Source organism: Lygodium microphyllum, chromosome 5 (assembly GCF_053477565.2).
Source record: "Lygodium microphyllum isolate KBCC chromosome 5, Lygodium_microphyllum_v1.1.10, whole genome shotgun sequence".
In the NCBI taxonomy this organism is placed as follows: domain Eukaryota; kingdom Viridiplantae; phylum Streptophyta; class Polypodiopsida; order Schizaeales; family Lygodiaceae; genus Lygodium; species Lygodium microphyllum.
In genome coordinates this window covers 16,327,604-16,345,836 of record NC_141139.1, presented here as the reverse complement: position 1 = coordinate 16,345,836, position 18,233 = coordinate 16,327,604, and the positions used below count along the sequence as shown (strand labels likewise).

Below are 18,233 nucleotides of genomic sequence, written 5' to 3'. Positions count from 1 at the left end.
CTCTCTCTCTCCCTTTTGCTTGTTTAATGTTTAAATTACTTTCTTCTTTGCTTGTTTAGGAGAGGAAACGAGAGAGTAAGAGAGAGGGAGAGGGAGAGGGAGAGGGAAAGAAAGAGAAAGAGAAATAGAGGGAGGGGGAGAGGGAGGGGGAGGAAATAGGAGAGGGAGAGAAAGAGAAAGAGAGGGAGAAGGAGGGAGAGTGCATTCTCTCTCTCCCTCCCTCTCCCTTTTGCTTGTTTAATGTTTGAATCACTTTATTTTTTGCTTGTTTAGGAGAGGAAATGAGAGAGAAAGAGAGTGAGAGGGAGAGGAAGGGGAAGGAAATGAGAGAGGGATAGAAAGAGAAAGAGAGGGAGAGTGCATTGTATCTCTCCCTCTCCCTTTTGCTTGGAGGATGTTTAAATCACTTTATTTTTTGCTTGTTTAGGAAATGAGAGAGAAAGAGAGATAGAGAGGGAGGGGGAGAAAAAGAGAAAGAGAGGGAGAGGGAGAGGAAGAGGGAGAGGGAGGGGGAGGGGAAGGAAATGAGAGAGGGAGAGAAAGAGGGAGGGGGAGGGAGAGGGAGCGAGGGAGAGGGAGAGGGAGAGGGAGAGGGAGAAAGAGGGAGGGAGGGGGAGAGGGAGGGGGAGGGAGGAAATGAGAGAGGGAGAGAAAGAGAACGAGAGGGAGAGGGAGAGGGTGAGAGAAAGAGAGGAAGAGAGGGAGAGGGAGAGAAAGAGAGGGAGAGGGAAGGGAAGGAAATTTAAGATAATATACGTATTGATAATGGTATGCAATGTGCTTTGCATACGGCCACGTACTTCATCAAAATGAACCCAAAATTATTGTTATAGAAGAAGAAACCCTTAAATTGAGTATAGGATAATTTCTCTCAGGTCTTATGACTATGAGTAGAATTGATTGAAATAAATTTTATTACTATAGTTATAAAATTTCATAGATGGCGCGCATTAATTTTAAAATGGATTACTTATACTCAAAGCCGAGATATAACAAAAAATTATCTACTGGGACAAACAAATCGTTGAGCATGATACAAGGCCGAGATATAACATCAGAAAATCTCTGGACTACTATATACAATGCAAGGTTTATGGTCAACTTGCAACTTGACGTACATCTCCATAAAGCTATCCATTTAAGCCTCGTTTGCTGTAATGTAGATAAGATGGCAAACGAAGAAGGTCCTATTGTTCAAGACCGCGAGTTGTATCTTAATCAGCGTGTCCCATGTCCTTGCTCTCAATGCAAGGTTGCAATTAGACGAAAACACCGATTGTCTATAGAACACGTACGACGATTTGGCGAGTTTCAATCTGAGATCATTGATCAAGCGATTGCAGACTTTCAGCAAACGGTAATTTGAAGTTAGCATTTTTCATGCATTGTACTCTCAAGCTAATTGAAAACCATACACAATAAGATTGGGTCTTGTTGGCAAATTTTGTATCCAGGGGGGTGATGTCTTGACCCAAGGGGGAGTGCACCCTTTGCGGCCAATTAGAAGAGTTCGTGGACGTGCGATGGATGGATTGCAAGAGCTAATCGACCACTCGCAAGGCCCATCTATACCGTCAATGCCAGAGGAGACAGACAACCTTCCCGACTTGCCTACAATCTTGGAGCCTGAGATGGAGGCAATGATCGATGCATTGATTCCCATGGATGTTGAGACATCTGACCCGCTTAGAGAGGAAGCATCCATACCATTATATGATGGGTGCCGAGTATCTCGGTTGAAGATTCACTAGGTCGTGGATCGCCTTGCAGGTCTCGTTACCTCAGGTTATCATGCATGTCCATTGTGTGGGCCACAGTTAGACTCCCGAAGGTCACGAACCATGAAGAAGATGGTATATCAAGGACACGCCGCTTTCTTGCCGGAGGATCATGAACTCAGGGAAGGTTTTCTTGGACGACCTCCAGCACGTATGAATGCTGCAAGCTGATACGAGCTGAAAATGGTAAACCCGGATTCACATCCAAATGGAATGCGACGGTTCTCAGTTTTCTACGAGTTGCCATATTGGACCCACTTACAGGTCAACCACTTGTTGGATCCCATGCATATTTTCAAAAATGTGGGCAGCTTGCTATGGGACCACATCACAGGAAAGAGAGACACTATAGGGTCACGAATGGATTTAAAGGAGGTAGGTAAGATGGAGGCGCTTTGGCCGCAGTCGAGTGCTGAAGGGGGAGTGCAGCTTCCTCGCGCTCCCTGGGTTTTGTCTACCAAAGAAGAGTGCATTGTGAAGCAAGTAATCAAGTCTATCCGCACTCCGACGGGTATGATGCGTTCTCTCAGGTCCGCATTTTCTAAAGATGACCAAATTTCTGGGCTAAAATCCCATGATTGGCATAAGATATGTCAGGTTTGTGAACAAAATGGATTTTAATTAGCGTGGACGTTTTGAAATTTGAAAAGTGACCATTATTCTTAATGCTTTCTCATTTGTGGCAGTTTGTCCTACCGATCGCGATCACGGGATGCTTAACTCCAGAAATTCGCGGGGCCATTTACAAGCTGTCGACTTTGGTGCAATGGATCTCACAGAAAGAGATTAAGACATCCTCTATTGAATCCGCAAGGCGGGGAGCAGTTGAGACGGTCTGTCTCTTTGAGAAATACTTGCCCACTAGCATGCTCACGATACAAGTTCACCTTCTTGTGCATCTTGTGGATGAAGTGGAGATTGCTGGACCTGTCCATACGCGATGGATGTTCTTCCTGGAGCGCTTCATGAAAACCCTGAAAGGCTTTGTGCGACAACGAGCTCGTCCGGAAGGTAGCATGGCGGAAGGTTGGTTGGTGTCAGAGGCGTTAGTGCATATCTCACAATGGCTACCAAAGATGGAACCAGACAATGAAATGCTATGGACGCTGAAGGACGATGACAGGCTGACTGGAGATGTGGTGGTTGGAAATGGGGTAGAAAAAAGAATGGATGTCTCAATGGAAGAGAAGGTGAATCGCTTTTGTATGTTGCACCATGCCTCCATGGAGACGTGGCTCGCCAAGTACCAGATTGCAAGGAAAGATCGAGAGGAAGCGCGAGCTGAATTCCGACGCAGTACGCGTCACCGACCGATTCGATATCCCGAAGGCATGGAGGAGATGCCGCGGTTTATGTCTACACGATGGTTGCATGGAGCCTTGACCGCAGCATCCAGCGAAGGGACAGAGGTCTCAATGGAGGAGTGGGAGTTCTCGAGGGGATGTAGTCCAAAGGTAATGAGGGGCTTAGAATGTGTCGTATCTAAATTTGCTTGCTACATCTAATTTGAGTGTTTCAATGTGCAGTACAAAATATATAGTGCAGCATGGTCGCGCGGATGGCATTTTCGAGTGGAGCGTATTGACAAAATGCGCTCCATAATGGACTGTGGTGTCATGGCAAGGTTTGAGCAAGAGAGCCGACAACGAGCAACGGATCCGAACACGGTTGTGGATGAGATGGAGTATTTTGGGAATTTGCAAAGTATTATTACGGTGGATTACCGTAGCTTCTCCATGATAATATTCGACGTGCAGTGGTTCAAAGTGGTACTTGGAGGAGCTGGCGCAACAGTTTGACGAGGTCCATCTGGATTTCTCGAAATAGATTCCGAAAAAAAATGGATGGATTTGCGCGACACCTTTGTGTTGCCGGCCCATTGTGAACAGGTGCAACTAGGCATTTGCTTGCTAATTGTAATACGACATGGTTTATGTCACAATGGTTTGAAGATGGTTTGTAAGTGTTTGTGAACAGGTAATCTTCTATCCAAATCCCCGACAACCTCGATGGTGGTATGTTATACCTTCAACTCCTCGAGGTGCGAGAGTATACGATCAAAGCGATGTTCCAAGCATAGATGAAGAAAATATGCAAATAGAGGGATCGAAATTACAAGGGGTGGAGGCCACCACAAGCTTGGAGCCCGCATCGGCTAACAATGATGGAAATACAGAAGTCGTAAAATTTTTTGAGAACGAGACAGACTCGTTATTTTGTGGTGACATGTCTATCGACCTTCCAGTGTATGCAGAGTTGTGTCAAGAGATTAACATGGAACCATAGAATACTTCATTCTTGGAGAATTGTATTACTCAATTCGTTGTTTAGATCTTCCATAAAGGTAGATAAGATATGCATTTTAAGAGGGATTTTTCAAAAATGATTTTATTAATGTGCTTTGTATAGTTTAAATTGATTATTCTAACATTATTTTTTATCTGTGCAGGTATCGACATTTTCAGGATGAGTCGAGGGATGAGCGATGAGGAGTTTCAGGAGATGATGGCACGTATGTCTCTAGATCAGCTGGCGAGATTCAGAGAGATAGCATATCAGGAGCTGTCTTGTTCTTCGTCAGGGCGCTCTGCTAGATCAGCATCGGCGCGATCAGATGCTTCAGCTTCGAGCAGACGATCTCGACGCTCGCGACTTGGGCCAGAGGGAGGGACTGTGACTGCAGGAGGATCAGGGGGGTGCTGCTGTGGAGACACGGACGCGGTGTCTCCGTCTCGTCGTTCAGCTGGAGCTCGGTCACCTCCAGGATTTGTCACACCTGTGGGGACGTCCACTCCAGTTACTCCGGCTTTTGCGCAGCCGTCGGCAGATGTCACGCCTTTTGGTGGTACTCCTTTTGGTGGCACCCCCTCTGGTGGCACTCCTTTTGGTGGCACACCCTCTGGTGGCACCCCTTTGTGTGGCACTCCGGGAGAGGGTACCCCCGTCGGTACACCGGATGTTCAGGGGTCTCCTGGATATGCCCAGGAGCGTGGACGGAGATGGGAGAGGGCCCATACAAGGCACACTCCTAGGGATTATGGATACCTAGTGGATGGCAGGTCATGAGCCATCATCATGAATGATGAGGGGAGGAGGGTGATGGCTCGCATGAGGGAGTTGTGCCAACAAGTTTTTCGGCACAACGTCCTGGATCATTGGAGGAACATATCGGAGGGGAGCAAGGAGTACATAGTAGCATCCTTGTACGAGGAGTTCCCGATGCCAGCCGCAGTGGATAGATTCTCTACGGGCTGGATGATGGATTGCATGCGTGCATACATGTCACATAGACGATCCGACGCACGCAAGGCAATCAAGAGTGGGGCTCCAAAGCCCGAGTGGTTAGATACAGACGACTGGCACCGACTGAGGGAGGAGGCTACAAATTCGCCAGGACGTTGGAGTCAGCAGCGGGAGGCGGCGAGGGCACGAATCGAGGCCGGATCGGTACATCATCTTGGGAGTGGCGGCCACAGGACATATTTGGAGGACTTTGTAAGATTCTCTTTTGTTTTGCTTATTTGTTTTTTTGAGATATTCTTTGTACTGACAATCATGTTTCTAACAATTAGCATTTTGTTTTCTTTGCAACACTCCATTACAAATCGCGATCCGCAAGGCCTTGAGACTCGATATGCGGAGAGGCACGGTCTCAGATCATTGATCGACCGATTGTATAGACGCGGTGGCCCAGTAAGTCACTCATCTTTCTTGTCCGTAGTTACCATGAGATATTTGAATGCATTATTGTATGGTGGATTGATATGTTGTTTCTTTTTCTGCAGAATCCGTTTGATGCTCCTTTACAGCGGGAAGAGCTTTCGGGGGACGACGATTTGTAGCTCGCCCTTGGATCCTTAGAGCTCACATACCTTTAGTTTTTAGTCGCCCGATCTATGTAGACATTTTCTATGTATTAGTGATATTGTTTTATGATTGTACCAATCGCATTTTATGCGATATCATGTATTTATTTCATCCATCAGTTTTATGATTTCAGTATACATTCTTTTTGTTTGCAAACGCTTTGTATGAAGCAGTGCAGAAACTATTTTATATGGCTCTCATACAACACACAGTGCTATATGTGGCAGAGCAGCTTGCTGCCCTGCCACAAAAAAAAAATTCTCTGTTACCGTCGCTATTTGCGTTGCAAATTTTACTGCACGCGTCGTTATTGTCGTCGCTATCAGCGTCGCAAATTCTCTGTAACCGTCGCTATATGCGTCGCTATATGCGTCGCATTTGCGACGTAAATAGCGACGCATATAGCGACGGTTATAGCGACGATTCTATGGCGTCGTCAATAACGACGCTTTTTGCGACGACGAGGGCAAATTTTGTTGTTTGTATTTTCGTCGCTTTAAACGTCGCTATAAGGTCTATATCTTGTAGTGACCATTGAGGAAAGTAGGAGGGTGGAACCGTCGTTAGGTTCACCCTACGGATGGGTAATCTTGATGAGTCAAGAGTTTTTCTTCAAGGTGATAGAGTTAAGAAAATGCCAAATGCTTGGCTACCTAGTGTGCCATCTTAGACCCCAACCAATGTTGTTTTAGGAAATTGGACACCAACCCATTGTGTTGTCCACCAAATCCTAAATTTGAACATGCTAGAGCATTTTATATATCTTAGTTTTCCAATGCTACCTTTTCCATCTCCATGTCAAAGTAGAAGAGGGACATTTGGATAGACATGCAAACATTGTTGATGTAATGTCAAACAAGGACACATACTAAAAAGTTTTAGGTATTGGATCTTAATGTAGTGGTTATCATGGTGCATGAAGGATGTGAAGTGAAATGATGGAGCTAATGTTGACGAGGGATGCCAAATCTCATCTCATCAACAATGTCATGAGTAATGATATTGAAGGGTGTCTAGGGGGTTTTGGTGGGAAGACAATAGGGGAAGGTGTGGCCACAAAGGTTGCCCACTTGACAAGGGGGTGAGAGAGTCCAAAACCTAGCCCTACAATGTCCATTGCAGCTAGCATAATGTGCTTGAATCTTATGTTGTGGCTATCCACTATTGCTACTACATTTTTTAACATTTTCCAAAAAGAAAAGAGAAGGCATGGGCAACTTGCTATAGTGGACCCCACCAAAGAGGGACTAAGAGAGAGGGGGAGATAGATGTATTCGGGGGGGTGGTTGTTTAATGAGCCAATTGTGTTTCTTTTTCTAAAAAGAAAAAGAGGCTTTGAAAACATCATAAGGATGAGACATAGGATTAGTTTTAAGTTTGTAAAATTTGTCAATTATAAGATAATGTAGATTTTTAAAAATGGTTTAACACAGGATTCATATGCTAAACTTTCATTTTTCAAAATCCTTTAACCAATAGTTTGTATAGTAGCAAGTCCATCTAGTGATGGAGAGTAGGATTGTAATGCAAGCTAAGAAGTACTTGTGTAGGTTTTGGCCTCATTTTGAGGGAGAAAATGTAGCAATAGCTACTCAACAACTTGTTGATTAGCTACTATCGATGGGCTAACGGAGTTAACAAACTTTAAAAAACATGGCATAAACTAAATATATGTATATATGGAGTTGAGATTTTTTTGATTTACGAGCTCATCTATTCCATATTTAGTAGGTTTAAATGTGGTTATCAAAGGAGAAACATAAAGTAGCCACCTTTAGTATTTCTTGAATTGCAAAATCATGCAAAGATGAAAGAGGAACAACAAAATTTCCATCTTTGTTAAGATAAAACATGAAAAGCTTAACTTTTCATAATTTAAATGAAATAAAGTGTTACAAGAGCAAAAAGTTGAGCCCAAAACGAGGGTCAAGAGCCCAAACTCTTGAGCCTTCATGACAATGAGGATTGTGAAAATTGTTGTACTTTCTCCCGTAACTCATTCACTTTTGCTCCAATGATCTTGTAGATAATTTGCCCTCTTTGAAAGAATAAAAAAGTAGGTTGCACTTCCACCCCTAATTGTCTTATAAAAGGCTGTGACATAAAAGTCTGTTAGTTTTAGCAAAACATTGATAACGGAGATCATGATCTTAGCAAGCAGAAAGAAATACTATTGTAGACTATCCTTAAAAATCTTAGTTGTAAGAAAAACAATTTGCCCATGATTAGAACAAAAATGGTCAATGATTAACCTATCTTGCAAGGTAGTATTCAATTAGGTGAGTCAATTAGTGCCATACCTAGAGTTGCATCTGGAAGTGCATGTATACAAATTCTTTTATATATGTTGCAATTACCTCAAAGATACAAAGAAAAGCGCCCTAGAAGATTGTATATAAGGAGTCTATGCATAGGGGCTCAAACATACACTATGTAAATAGTTTCCTAGTAGTTAATGCTTGACGGATTCTCTCTTCTAAGCTACTTCCTATTTGGATTCTAGCTAATGGAACAAAACATCTTTGCTTATTACATGTACTTGTGTTGTATTGGGCACTTGGGTTACGTCTTGCAATATTGTTCAGCAATGAGCTTCCTCTTCTAGCATATTCGTGTTTTGTTTTAGGTGTTTGATGACTAGGGAGAAACTTTTCTACATTGCAAAATCAGATGTGTCGAATGAAGTCTCATGAGGTAAGCTATTATAAGGCTCTCGAAAGGAAATAGTTTTTATTATTTTAATTTAAGTTCATGATCAATGAATTCAACTCATTTCTTTCATGCCATTCAGATTGCCATTATTCATGAATGAAGATCACTTACTTGCTTCGTGCAATCTTGCACCTTTACAAATAGGACGTGGGGATAGAGTATGGATAGCTTGAAGAAGGTCGGCGCCACCCTTCTCCATGGCCCACACCAATCGCTTTGGAAGCATGCAATAAGCTGCATCATGAGCAAAGCAAGAACAATCAGCTCTCTTAATAGAATTATATTAATTTTTGTAGAATATGCCCATCATCATTAATGGTAATCGTTCTAATAATCACATGTAAGTATCTCTTGCTTAATAGTGCTAATTTTGCTCCATGAGACCATCAAATTGATATTGTAATGAACTAAACCATCAAATAAATCATGCAAAACAATATCAGCTTTATCATAGTGAGAGAGAGAAAGAGAGAGATTAATCTACCAATCGATTCTGGGCTTCTAGATGCATGTAGTGCCATTCATTCTCGTCGTGAACTCTCTTGACTAGACCCTCATCTTCTTCCTCTGATTCTTTCATCTTCTTACAGCAGCCATTGCTCTGATCATTACCTGCAGCAACATTTGGATATTGCTCCTCCTGATGATCCCCATTATCATTATTTTTCTGCTCTAGGGTTTTCTTAGGGGCGCGAGTCGGTGCCATTCAAGGCAGCAATGAATCAGAGCGCTTTTTATTAATCTATTTTCTTGATCACAATCCTTACAAACGTATTGTACCGCACCCTAATCACCCTTAACTGCTCCAATTTCGAACCTTTAGATGCTCCTGCCCAAAACACACAAATCAAGCATACATAATTATATAAGTAAGACCCTTATAGGATTTGCTAAACTGATCCTTTTATCATTCATAATGGCATAATACTCCATGGCAACATTTGAAACCATTGGAAGGCAATGGCACAATCCATGGCACCAATTGAACTCATGATTTGCGTCATAGTGTTACTAAAATAGCATAATTCATAGTAATGTTAAGTTCGTGAAATTTGCGTTGGTATTTGAAGTAGATATATGGTGATGTGGCATCATGTCTTTCAACTACATGGTAAGATGAGCTGTGCAAGGAGGTCAAGCACACCCACCTCCCCGACAGTTCTTCATTTCTTCATCTATATTATACAATGTACAGGATGCTTTTATTACTAAATTATTCATTGCACCAACATCTACTTGTCGTACACTGACTACAGATGATGCGAGAGCAGCCGTGTGGCATATGACAATGAAGGGACTTAAGTGAGGTAAGGCACCAGGGATGTCTAACTGTCATTTGTGTGAATGTTCTGGAACTCAGCTGATGAGTTTGTTCGTCTCTGAACGGATAGCTTCTGTTTTGTGAGCAAGTACTCGCTGATCAGCTTAGATTGGTCAGCTAACTGTATTAAGTGGCCATTTAGACATTGGGCTGAACTGCTTTAAATGGCCAGTTATGCTATTATCCTTATCAAGCTCAATCAGGGCAAAGCATTGCCTTTTCATTGGGAGTGACAGACGCATTTTGTGAAGAGCCAGTTATGCGGGAATCTGGAAAATCGCGCAGCTGTGATTGGCGACAGATAGTTTTACAGCTTGAAGTTTGTTGTGTACAATGACTTTTCAGTTCTAAAGATGGCTGAGAATCCGGCCTGTGGAAAGCTCAAGAGTGAAAACTCTCTAGTATACATTGGAAGTGCAGGACTGATCCTATTCATGGAGATATTGGAATGGCATCTTTGGCATTGGAAAGCTCAAAAGTCTCTATACTTTGGAACTGCAGGACTGATCCTATTCATGGAATTATCGGAATGGCATCTTTGGCAATATTGGACTCCGACTCCGAAACAATAGGCTCTCGAAACAATTAGATGCTCCAGGTAATTAGTTCCTATTTAGTCATCTCTCTGTCTTCGAAAAAATTCCGAGTTTTGTAAACCGTAATCCCTCTCCAAAAATCAAACAAGACATGGCCGATGTTGTCTGATAGTCCATGGTAATGATACATAAGCAACATCCTGCCGGCCATGCAGGATAACAAGCTTTAAACAGGAAAAAAACAAATTTAACACTGAGAAGATGTTAACAGTGGAGGCCACCGGGAAAGGCTGATTGTACAACGTTAAAGCTTTCTGAGCAGGAAACATTTGAAGCTCTGTTGGAATGCACAAAGGAAGGCCCTTGATTCTCATGCCTTGTTTATATATTTTCACAGTGATCCCTGTGCGTGCAAATGGTAAAAGACCTGTAACTGCAACGCAAAAGAATGTACCGGCCGCCAGAATGCAGATCACAATGCTGGTATGTTCGTTGAAGCATCCGCGATCCTCGTGAGTCGGTTGTTGGCCGTCGGTTCTGTCATCCAGAAGCCGTATCATCATGCACGTGCAATGAAGAAGTGAAAACAATGGCAGAGAGAGCAGTATTGTACTTTTGTTTTTGTCTTTAGAAATTAGATTCTTACTGAAGGCAGCAGAGGATGGCTGCAAGAGAAACCAGATCAGCTAGCCTGGTGAAGACGAGGCAATGGCGACCTTGTAGCCTGTGCATCAAACACGCGACATCCCGTGTTCTATGAAGACGCCTTCGAGGCTTCCATCGTTAAGTCAGTAGTGTCTCGTGCTCTCTCTCTCTCGCTCTCTCTCTCTCTCTCAAAACCGGGCCCAGTAGCTTTCTGCAAAACCACCAAACGGTAAAAGATAAGAAAAAAAAATTCAAAGAAAACGCAGCTAGAAAGCAGGTGCTTTTTCCTGGGCGTCCCAAATAGAGGAGTGAGCAGGACGGGTGAATTAGAATTTACAGGATAATGAACGAGGGCTAACAACAAATGTATGTGTGTGTGTGGACTTTTTTTTTAAATGCGTATAATATTAAGCAAGTAAAATAAGTAACTACATACATCATCAATTAGATGCCACTTGGCACTAGGTCATATCCCTCAGCTTCTTATGGAAAAGCTTAAAGATCCAATGCTTGGATCTAAGGACATCCAACACAGCCAAAAACTCAATCTTCAGTACATGAATGGCACGGTCAAGCTTGATCCTACCCTGAGACCTAAACAAGTAATTGTTTCTATGAACCTAGATAAATCTTAAAGTTACAACAGTTAGGAGTGCAACTAGCTTCCACGTGCTCTCATCCAACGAAGCTTGGTCAGCAAAGAAAGCCAATGACATGCTAAAATTGTCAATCAGATTTGCTTCCTTAAGCCACCTTTTGACTTTTTTCCAAACAGGGGAGACATGCAAATAGTCCCAAAAGAGATGTTTCTCTGTCTCATCAGACCTTCCACAAAATGGACAGAGAGAGAAGATTTGGAATCTCCTAGCCAATCTAGCACATAACGGGAGCTTTTTATGCATCAGTCGCCATCTCATAACATTGCATCTGTGAGACGACATTGCTCTCCAAACTTTGCCAACGCGCCTCTTCCATGTATCCATTCTTCCCAAAGGGGATTCCTTTTTCCATTTCTCTTGTAGAGCAGATGTCTGTAGATGATCTGCAGTGACTCAACCGCTTGCCTCTTACGGAAACAAGGTCATTCAACCATGAGTCATCTCTTTTAACAACTGATGAAGGCCATTCCATTTTTTTATGTTGCAAGACTGCAACTAAAAAATCATTTTCCTTATCTGAAAGAAGAAACCTAACTTGAGCTTCCTCAACTGCGACCCACGAGTTGCTATTCTTGTTCCAAATGTCATCCCAGATCCTGATCCCTTTCTCATGAACAGCCCTTGCAAGCTTAGGCTTCTAGTGAATTGGTGAAAGGGAGGGGTCGTAGGCAAAGGGGGATAGCCAAATACTCCAACTCAAGGAAGTGTCACCTTGTCTTGGTCCCCTGGATGACCATTCAGCATTCAACAAGAGTTTCTACCAGTTTGCCACTAAAGCTTGCGCCACATCCGATTGCGGGATGGATATCTTCAGTTGAGTACAAGAGATAACATCTTGCCATGGCACCTGATGCCATGGAGCTCCTTTGATCTTAGTTGTTGAGATCCAGAACTTTAGAATGATAGACCAAGGCTGTGATTCCTGCATTCTCCTAAGTAGTGATAGGCTTAAGCTGAGTGACTTCCTAGGTAGGCTTTCCAGTCCTGCTCCTCCTTTAGATCGGTCCTCTGTGAGTATGTTTGTGAGTATGTCCCAGCTGATCTGAGGTTGTGCTCTCTTGCCATTTCTTGACCATAAACAATCTCTTAGCAACTTCTCCACCTTCATCCAAGCCTGCTTGGCTGAAAGGTAACAATGATCCCACATAGACAGTCATAGACAGAAGTATTGTCTTGATGATGGTCAGTCTACCTGCAAATGAAAATGTTGTTTCCATCCAGCCTTTCATTTTGACCTGAAGTTTGTTGAAAAACCAGTTAAAACATTGGGATGGTGTCACCCCAACTCCAATCGGTGCACCTAAATAGCGAACTATCTCTCCCGGCTTAACAACCTTGAAACCAAGCTGAAGAATCCATTGGTCAGGATCATTCCATGACAGTAGGAATAGCTCTGTCTTAGATTGGTTGATTTTGGAGGCAAACAGTGCTGAGAACTCATCATATATTCCAAGGAGGTGGACCACAAATTGGTGATCAGCTTCAACAATAGAAGCATGATGTGGTGAGTGATTCCTTTGTGTTGGATGATATGGATCTGCTAGAAGTTGATGGTTCAAAAATCCTCTACTTTATTGGTCCTATGTGTCCATTTGGATCTCCATGCCAATTGGCAATGATCCATGAAACTCTTATATCATATCATCCATATAACACACAATGTGTTGAGTCTTAGAATATCTTAGGTGTCAATCCAATGTGCCTATTAAGATTTGCATGCCATGTGGCTACTATCCTTGTAACAACTACTCTATAATACCCACATTTCATACAATGTATTGAGTCAAATCAGACTCCTCTTCATTATAATAAAAATTATTTTGGCAAAATTCTCTGAGTATTCTTGTGCTATTCTTTTCATTATATTTTATGTAAATGATATGATTAAAGTGATGTCTTGAAATTAAATCTATACTTTTTGTTGATGTATATATCTACATGCATTTCGATATCGATGTTTATGTCTGTTTACAAAAGTGTAAACATCTCTTAATGCCATGTTGAATTGTATGGCATATTGGTGATTACTGGACAGACTTAAAATGATTATTATTTAGGGGTTAATACATACTTCTTTACATCTAATGCGTAGGTTATAATGCGTGAGAGAAGAACAAGCATTCTCTCAATAGAAGTACGTAATAGAAAAGATGAAGAAGGGAATTGGATCACTCATATGTATCATTGCTCGTCTTGGGTACATATGTGTCCAAGTATGAAGGGAGCTTTCAGGGTGAAAGCGTCTGCAATTGCAGATATATCAAAGCATTAAAAGGGTAAAATTTTAGCTCTCAGACAAACGAAAGTTGATTCTCACCTTGTAATAGAGGCATTTGTACAACATTTTTTTCATGCAAAAACAATACACACTGCGCCCACTATGCCCTTTCAACGAAACATTGCAAACAGTAAGTATTTACAACTCATTGAGAATGAGAACTTTCATGATACCTATGTAACAACTTGTCTTGTACTTACAAAAGTATACCCTTCGAATTGCTGTGAGTGGCAAAATATTGAGAGTTTCAATGGTTCTTTTAAGTGTTGCCACCTTAAAATTGGTAGATTGCTCTTTGAGGGGCGTACAACTAAGCAACTCACAGATGACCTTGTTTTTTTTATGACTCCAAGTACATATTACCCAAGGGGAGTCAAGAATATGGAAACCTTGAGTATATGCACATATCAAATCTCAATAGCATAGAATGGCCATTGTGTAGTAGTGACATTTTGCACATGTGTAGCACAAAAATGTCTGCAGACATATTGAATTCTATGAAGCCAAGCACCAGCTTAAAGAATGTACATCTAAGCTGGTTCATACCGATTGCAATTTTTGCACGCATGTTCAAGAAATGTAAGGGTTTGAGACGTACTAAAAGCACGTACGTCATAAAAAATACATTAGAGGACTATGTAACAAGGATTCTAGGCAAAACTTGGACATCAAAAATAACTCAGTCCTGACACAGTGGAGTGTCGAGTCACAATAAGAGACATGGCTTTTAGGTAAAAATTTTCTGTCTTAGTTGACTATTATCTTACTTTGGGATGAATGAGCTAACTTTCCTCTCCAATTACAGGTACTTTGTCGCACGACAAACTTTATGCCTAGTGTTCAAGTATCGTAGATGGAGGATGCTGAAGGGTAAATGGTTGTGCCTTGATCAAGACATGCGTGAAAGTGCAGCTATGGATGTTACTGTCATTTGTGAGGGCCGCGAGCCCCAAGTGTTGCAAATGGAGGATGATTGGCCCTTGAGTATAATGTGCCAGGAAATTACAATGTTAATGCAGAATCCACCTGTTATCTTCTATTTTAAACTAGATGGTAGGAAAATTCGAAGCCGAGCTAAGGATACTGTTACCAACGGAAAGTGTGTGGCTCCACATATTTTAGAAATTATAGAGTCTCCCTAAAAATCCCAACACCGCAAGTTGTAATATCCAACACTTGTAAATTTTTGGCTTTTTTTTGCCAATAGAATATTGTCGCTTACAAACTTGCAATATTTAAAAATTATGGTATTTATGCAAAATCATACACTTGTTATATACTTTCCACATCAACACATTTACATATGCATGTAAACTTTAGAAAGATGTAAGTAAAGCCATAACTAAATATCGTATGGGAACAACCCTTAATGGTTTAAAACTTAAGGTTTTTAAGGTAGAACTAGTTTAGTTCTTGTTTCACTGTTTCATTTCACACTTTCTCTCTTCATCTCTTTATATCCACAATATCCCTCCTACCTGCTACAATGGATGCTCGCGCACACTTTGATGAGTGGATCCACGAGACTATCTTTGCCAAGCAGGGTGACGAGATATTCCAGGTTTTCTCTAAGAACTTCAACCTTGAAAGCGTGCTCTCATCGCTGGATCCCCGCTTCAGGTTTTGGAAGACTTTGTGAGCACCATTGCTATATGCACATACTCCATCGAGGGATCCGACATGACTTGGGTGCCTCTAGAACAACTCATGGTATTTCAGGCATGAAAGAATCATCAAAAAGTGGTGAGTAGGTGTTTGGCCCATGTGGATCCTTTGCATAGAGTATACACTATTCCCATGGGAAGTGCACCAGGTACATCACCTTTGGATCTCGTGGAGTGTGATTGTGCATTGGCAATTTACCTCCTTGCATTGGATATACCCCTAGAGGAGGAGAGCGATGAAGATACAACTCCATAGGTTGTTTCTATCACATACACGGGAGAAGAACCGATTGAAGAGCTCATAAATGTTGAGGAGGAACATCGAGTGGTGACAGAGCAAGGGTTGGCTCTCATGGTCCCATCTTCTTCAAAATAGCCACAAGTCGGCAAACCTAACCTTGCCTCCTTGACACCCATTGAAGTAGATGGTGTACAATACTTACTTCTATCAGATGTATTGCAATACTTGGAAATGAAGGAAAAAGAGTTGTTTTCTATCCTAGTCAGGGATTCAATGGAAGACCTGATCGATTATGATTACATGGATGTGCATCCAACAATGGCAGAGATTGGAAGATATGATGGCACAAGCTTAGATACTGTGAGTGCGATCATAGCAGCACAGGAGCATATAACCTCGATTGAAGAAGATTACCTTGTGCCCGATGTTGAATTTGAAGCACTACAGCATGATTTGTTTGGACCAAGGCGCCAGCTTCCTACCAAGGAGTTTGTAGATTCCTCTGCCCAAAGAGGTGCCTCCCTGACACACGAGGAAATGAAGATACAAGATGATCTGGAGAAGGTGAGATTTCTAACTACCATATATTTTTATGCAACAAAACTTGATGGTAGGGTGCGTCAGGTCCCCCGGAGTCCACCGGTCAAATCTTGGCCAAAAATGATGCATGCAGCTACCCTGTCTGAAGCCTGGCGTCTGGGGCCACTTTCTGGGTCTTCTGGCGTCTGGAGCCACTTTGGGTTAGAAAGTGGCCCCAGATGCCAGACTTTGGACAGGGCAGCTGCAGGCATCATTTTTTGCCAAGATTTCACCAGTGGAATCCCGGGGACTGGACGCACCCTACGATCAAGTTTCATCACTTTTTGATAACTCTAGGTTAGTCGCTAAATATATTGTTTGATTTGACTTTGTCATTCAAGACATATTGTATATAGATGACTTTGCATCAAGGCAAGGAGGAGCTCGACATGCGGACCGATGCAAGGATTCAGCTCTTAAGGAGTATATCGGTAACCTTGTTACAGATTTGGTGGTTTTCCATAAGAAGTGCTCACCAGGAGGGCAAGAAATAATTATGAAAATTCGAGCTTTGACCAAGTTTGGATGTTTTCGAGCGATACCTGTGACATCTAGCTTAGAGAAGGTCGTGCTAATCAAGCGGTCAAGGCTTCTTTATTTGTTTGCTCAAACGCGGAGTGGAGCTATATGTGTGCTTGCGACATTAGGCAACCTCACTAAAGTGTCGAATCCACTTCTCCTGGAGAAAGAGCTAAAGGGGGAGCGTATCATTTTTGAAGCAAAGAAGGAACTTATATTTTCATTGGAAGCTGGCCCCTCCTCTCCACCGAAGAAAAAGCTAAGGATCAATTGAGAGTTCTTGTTGGCTATCGACTTTTTGTATCTACCATCACTAACAACCATCACATGTATTTTTCTTGATGAATATAAGATACTTTACTTTGTCCCTACAAATAAATATTTATTAAATAAATGTGTGGTTCGTATAAGTATGACGATAATGTGTGATACGTGAATGACGCATTCGCATACGTTAACATAATTCAACGCGTAGTACTGCACTTGCGATTGTGTAAGTGTGACGATAATGTGTGGTACATGAATGATGCATCCGCATATATTAACATAATTCAACGCGTATTACTACTTTTGATGTGTTCGTATTACTACTTTTGATGCATTCGTATGTTAAACAAAAATTAAGAGTCATGCGTTTCAAGAAACAAAACAAAACAACTTTACTCAATTATTTGAATTCAGTACACATTGCACGAGATATTATGTATATATAAATAAATATTCCAATGTGGCAAAGTACAAAATTTTTTGGGCTTCCAAGATGTTATGGCGCTGTAACACCCATTACAAACCTTGATCATTAATCTAGTAAACTATGGTGGGGTCCCCTTGCCGTGTCGAAGCCGAATGATAAAGTTCATATCTTTGTCTGTGATTGTAACACGCTTTACATGGATGGCTGCAAGCTGTGTATCATCGAACAAGTCGATGAGAAACCCCTCTGCAACGGTTTCTAGGGCCTCCATGACTGCAGCAGTCCACCTTCCTGCTGGTGGGCCATCCTGCACTCGTGCCCAAAATCTTCCCATCCCTTTCAGCTCCAAGTCTTGCATGACTTCTCGAACAACTTTATGAAAAGAACTTTTTGGGATGAGAAGCTCGTATCCGCATTGGATTATCCTTATCTCTCGAGGAGCGACAATGCCCAGTTTCCATCTCCTCTTCTTCTGTGGTGGTCCTTGTGCTCTACAGGGAGCACCTGTTGCTGCACTTGAGGAGGCTCCACCTTGTGCTCCAGGTGGCAGGCCTTGGCGTGATGTCTTCGTAGGGCCAAAACGGTGACATGCTTGCTTGGTCCGTGCCATGCAAGGAGGGCATGACAGATAAGAGACAGAGGTTGGGGATGTGAAAATGGAGGAAGCAAAGAAATCAAGATGTGAAAATGAGAAGAAGAATGAACTTTTAACCCATTTAAACCCCAAAACCCGATTAATG

At 42.1% G+C, this 18,233-nt stretch overlaps 1 protein-coding gene across 1 annotated transcript; it reads right to left on the bottom strand.

The window, feature by feature from the left end:
• Positions 1-7,564: 7,564 nt before the first annotated feature.
• Positions 7,565-11,029, bottom strand: LOC148035536 (uncharacterized). Its single transcript, XM_087678973.1, has 4 exons — positions 10,861-11,029; positions 10,669-10,751; positions 8,469-8,591; positions 7,565-7,739 (listed from the first exon to the last, which is right to left on the bottom strand). Exons 1-4 carry the CDS (start codon positions 10,944-10,946, stop codon positions 7,642-7,644), a joined length of 390 nt encoding a protein of 129 aa, XP_087535099.1. The 5' UTR covers positions 10,947-11,029; the 3' UTR covers positions 7,565-7,641.
• Between the last annotated feature and the right edge of the window lie 7,204 nt (positions 11,030-18,233).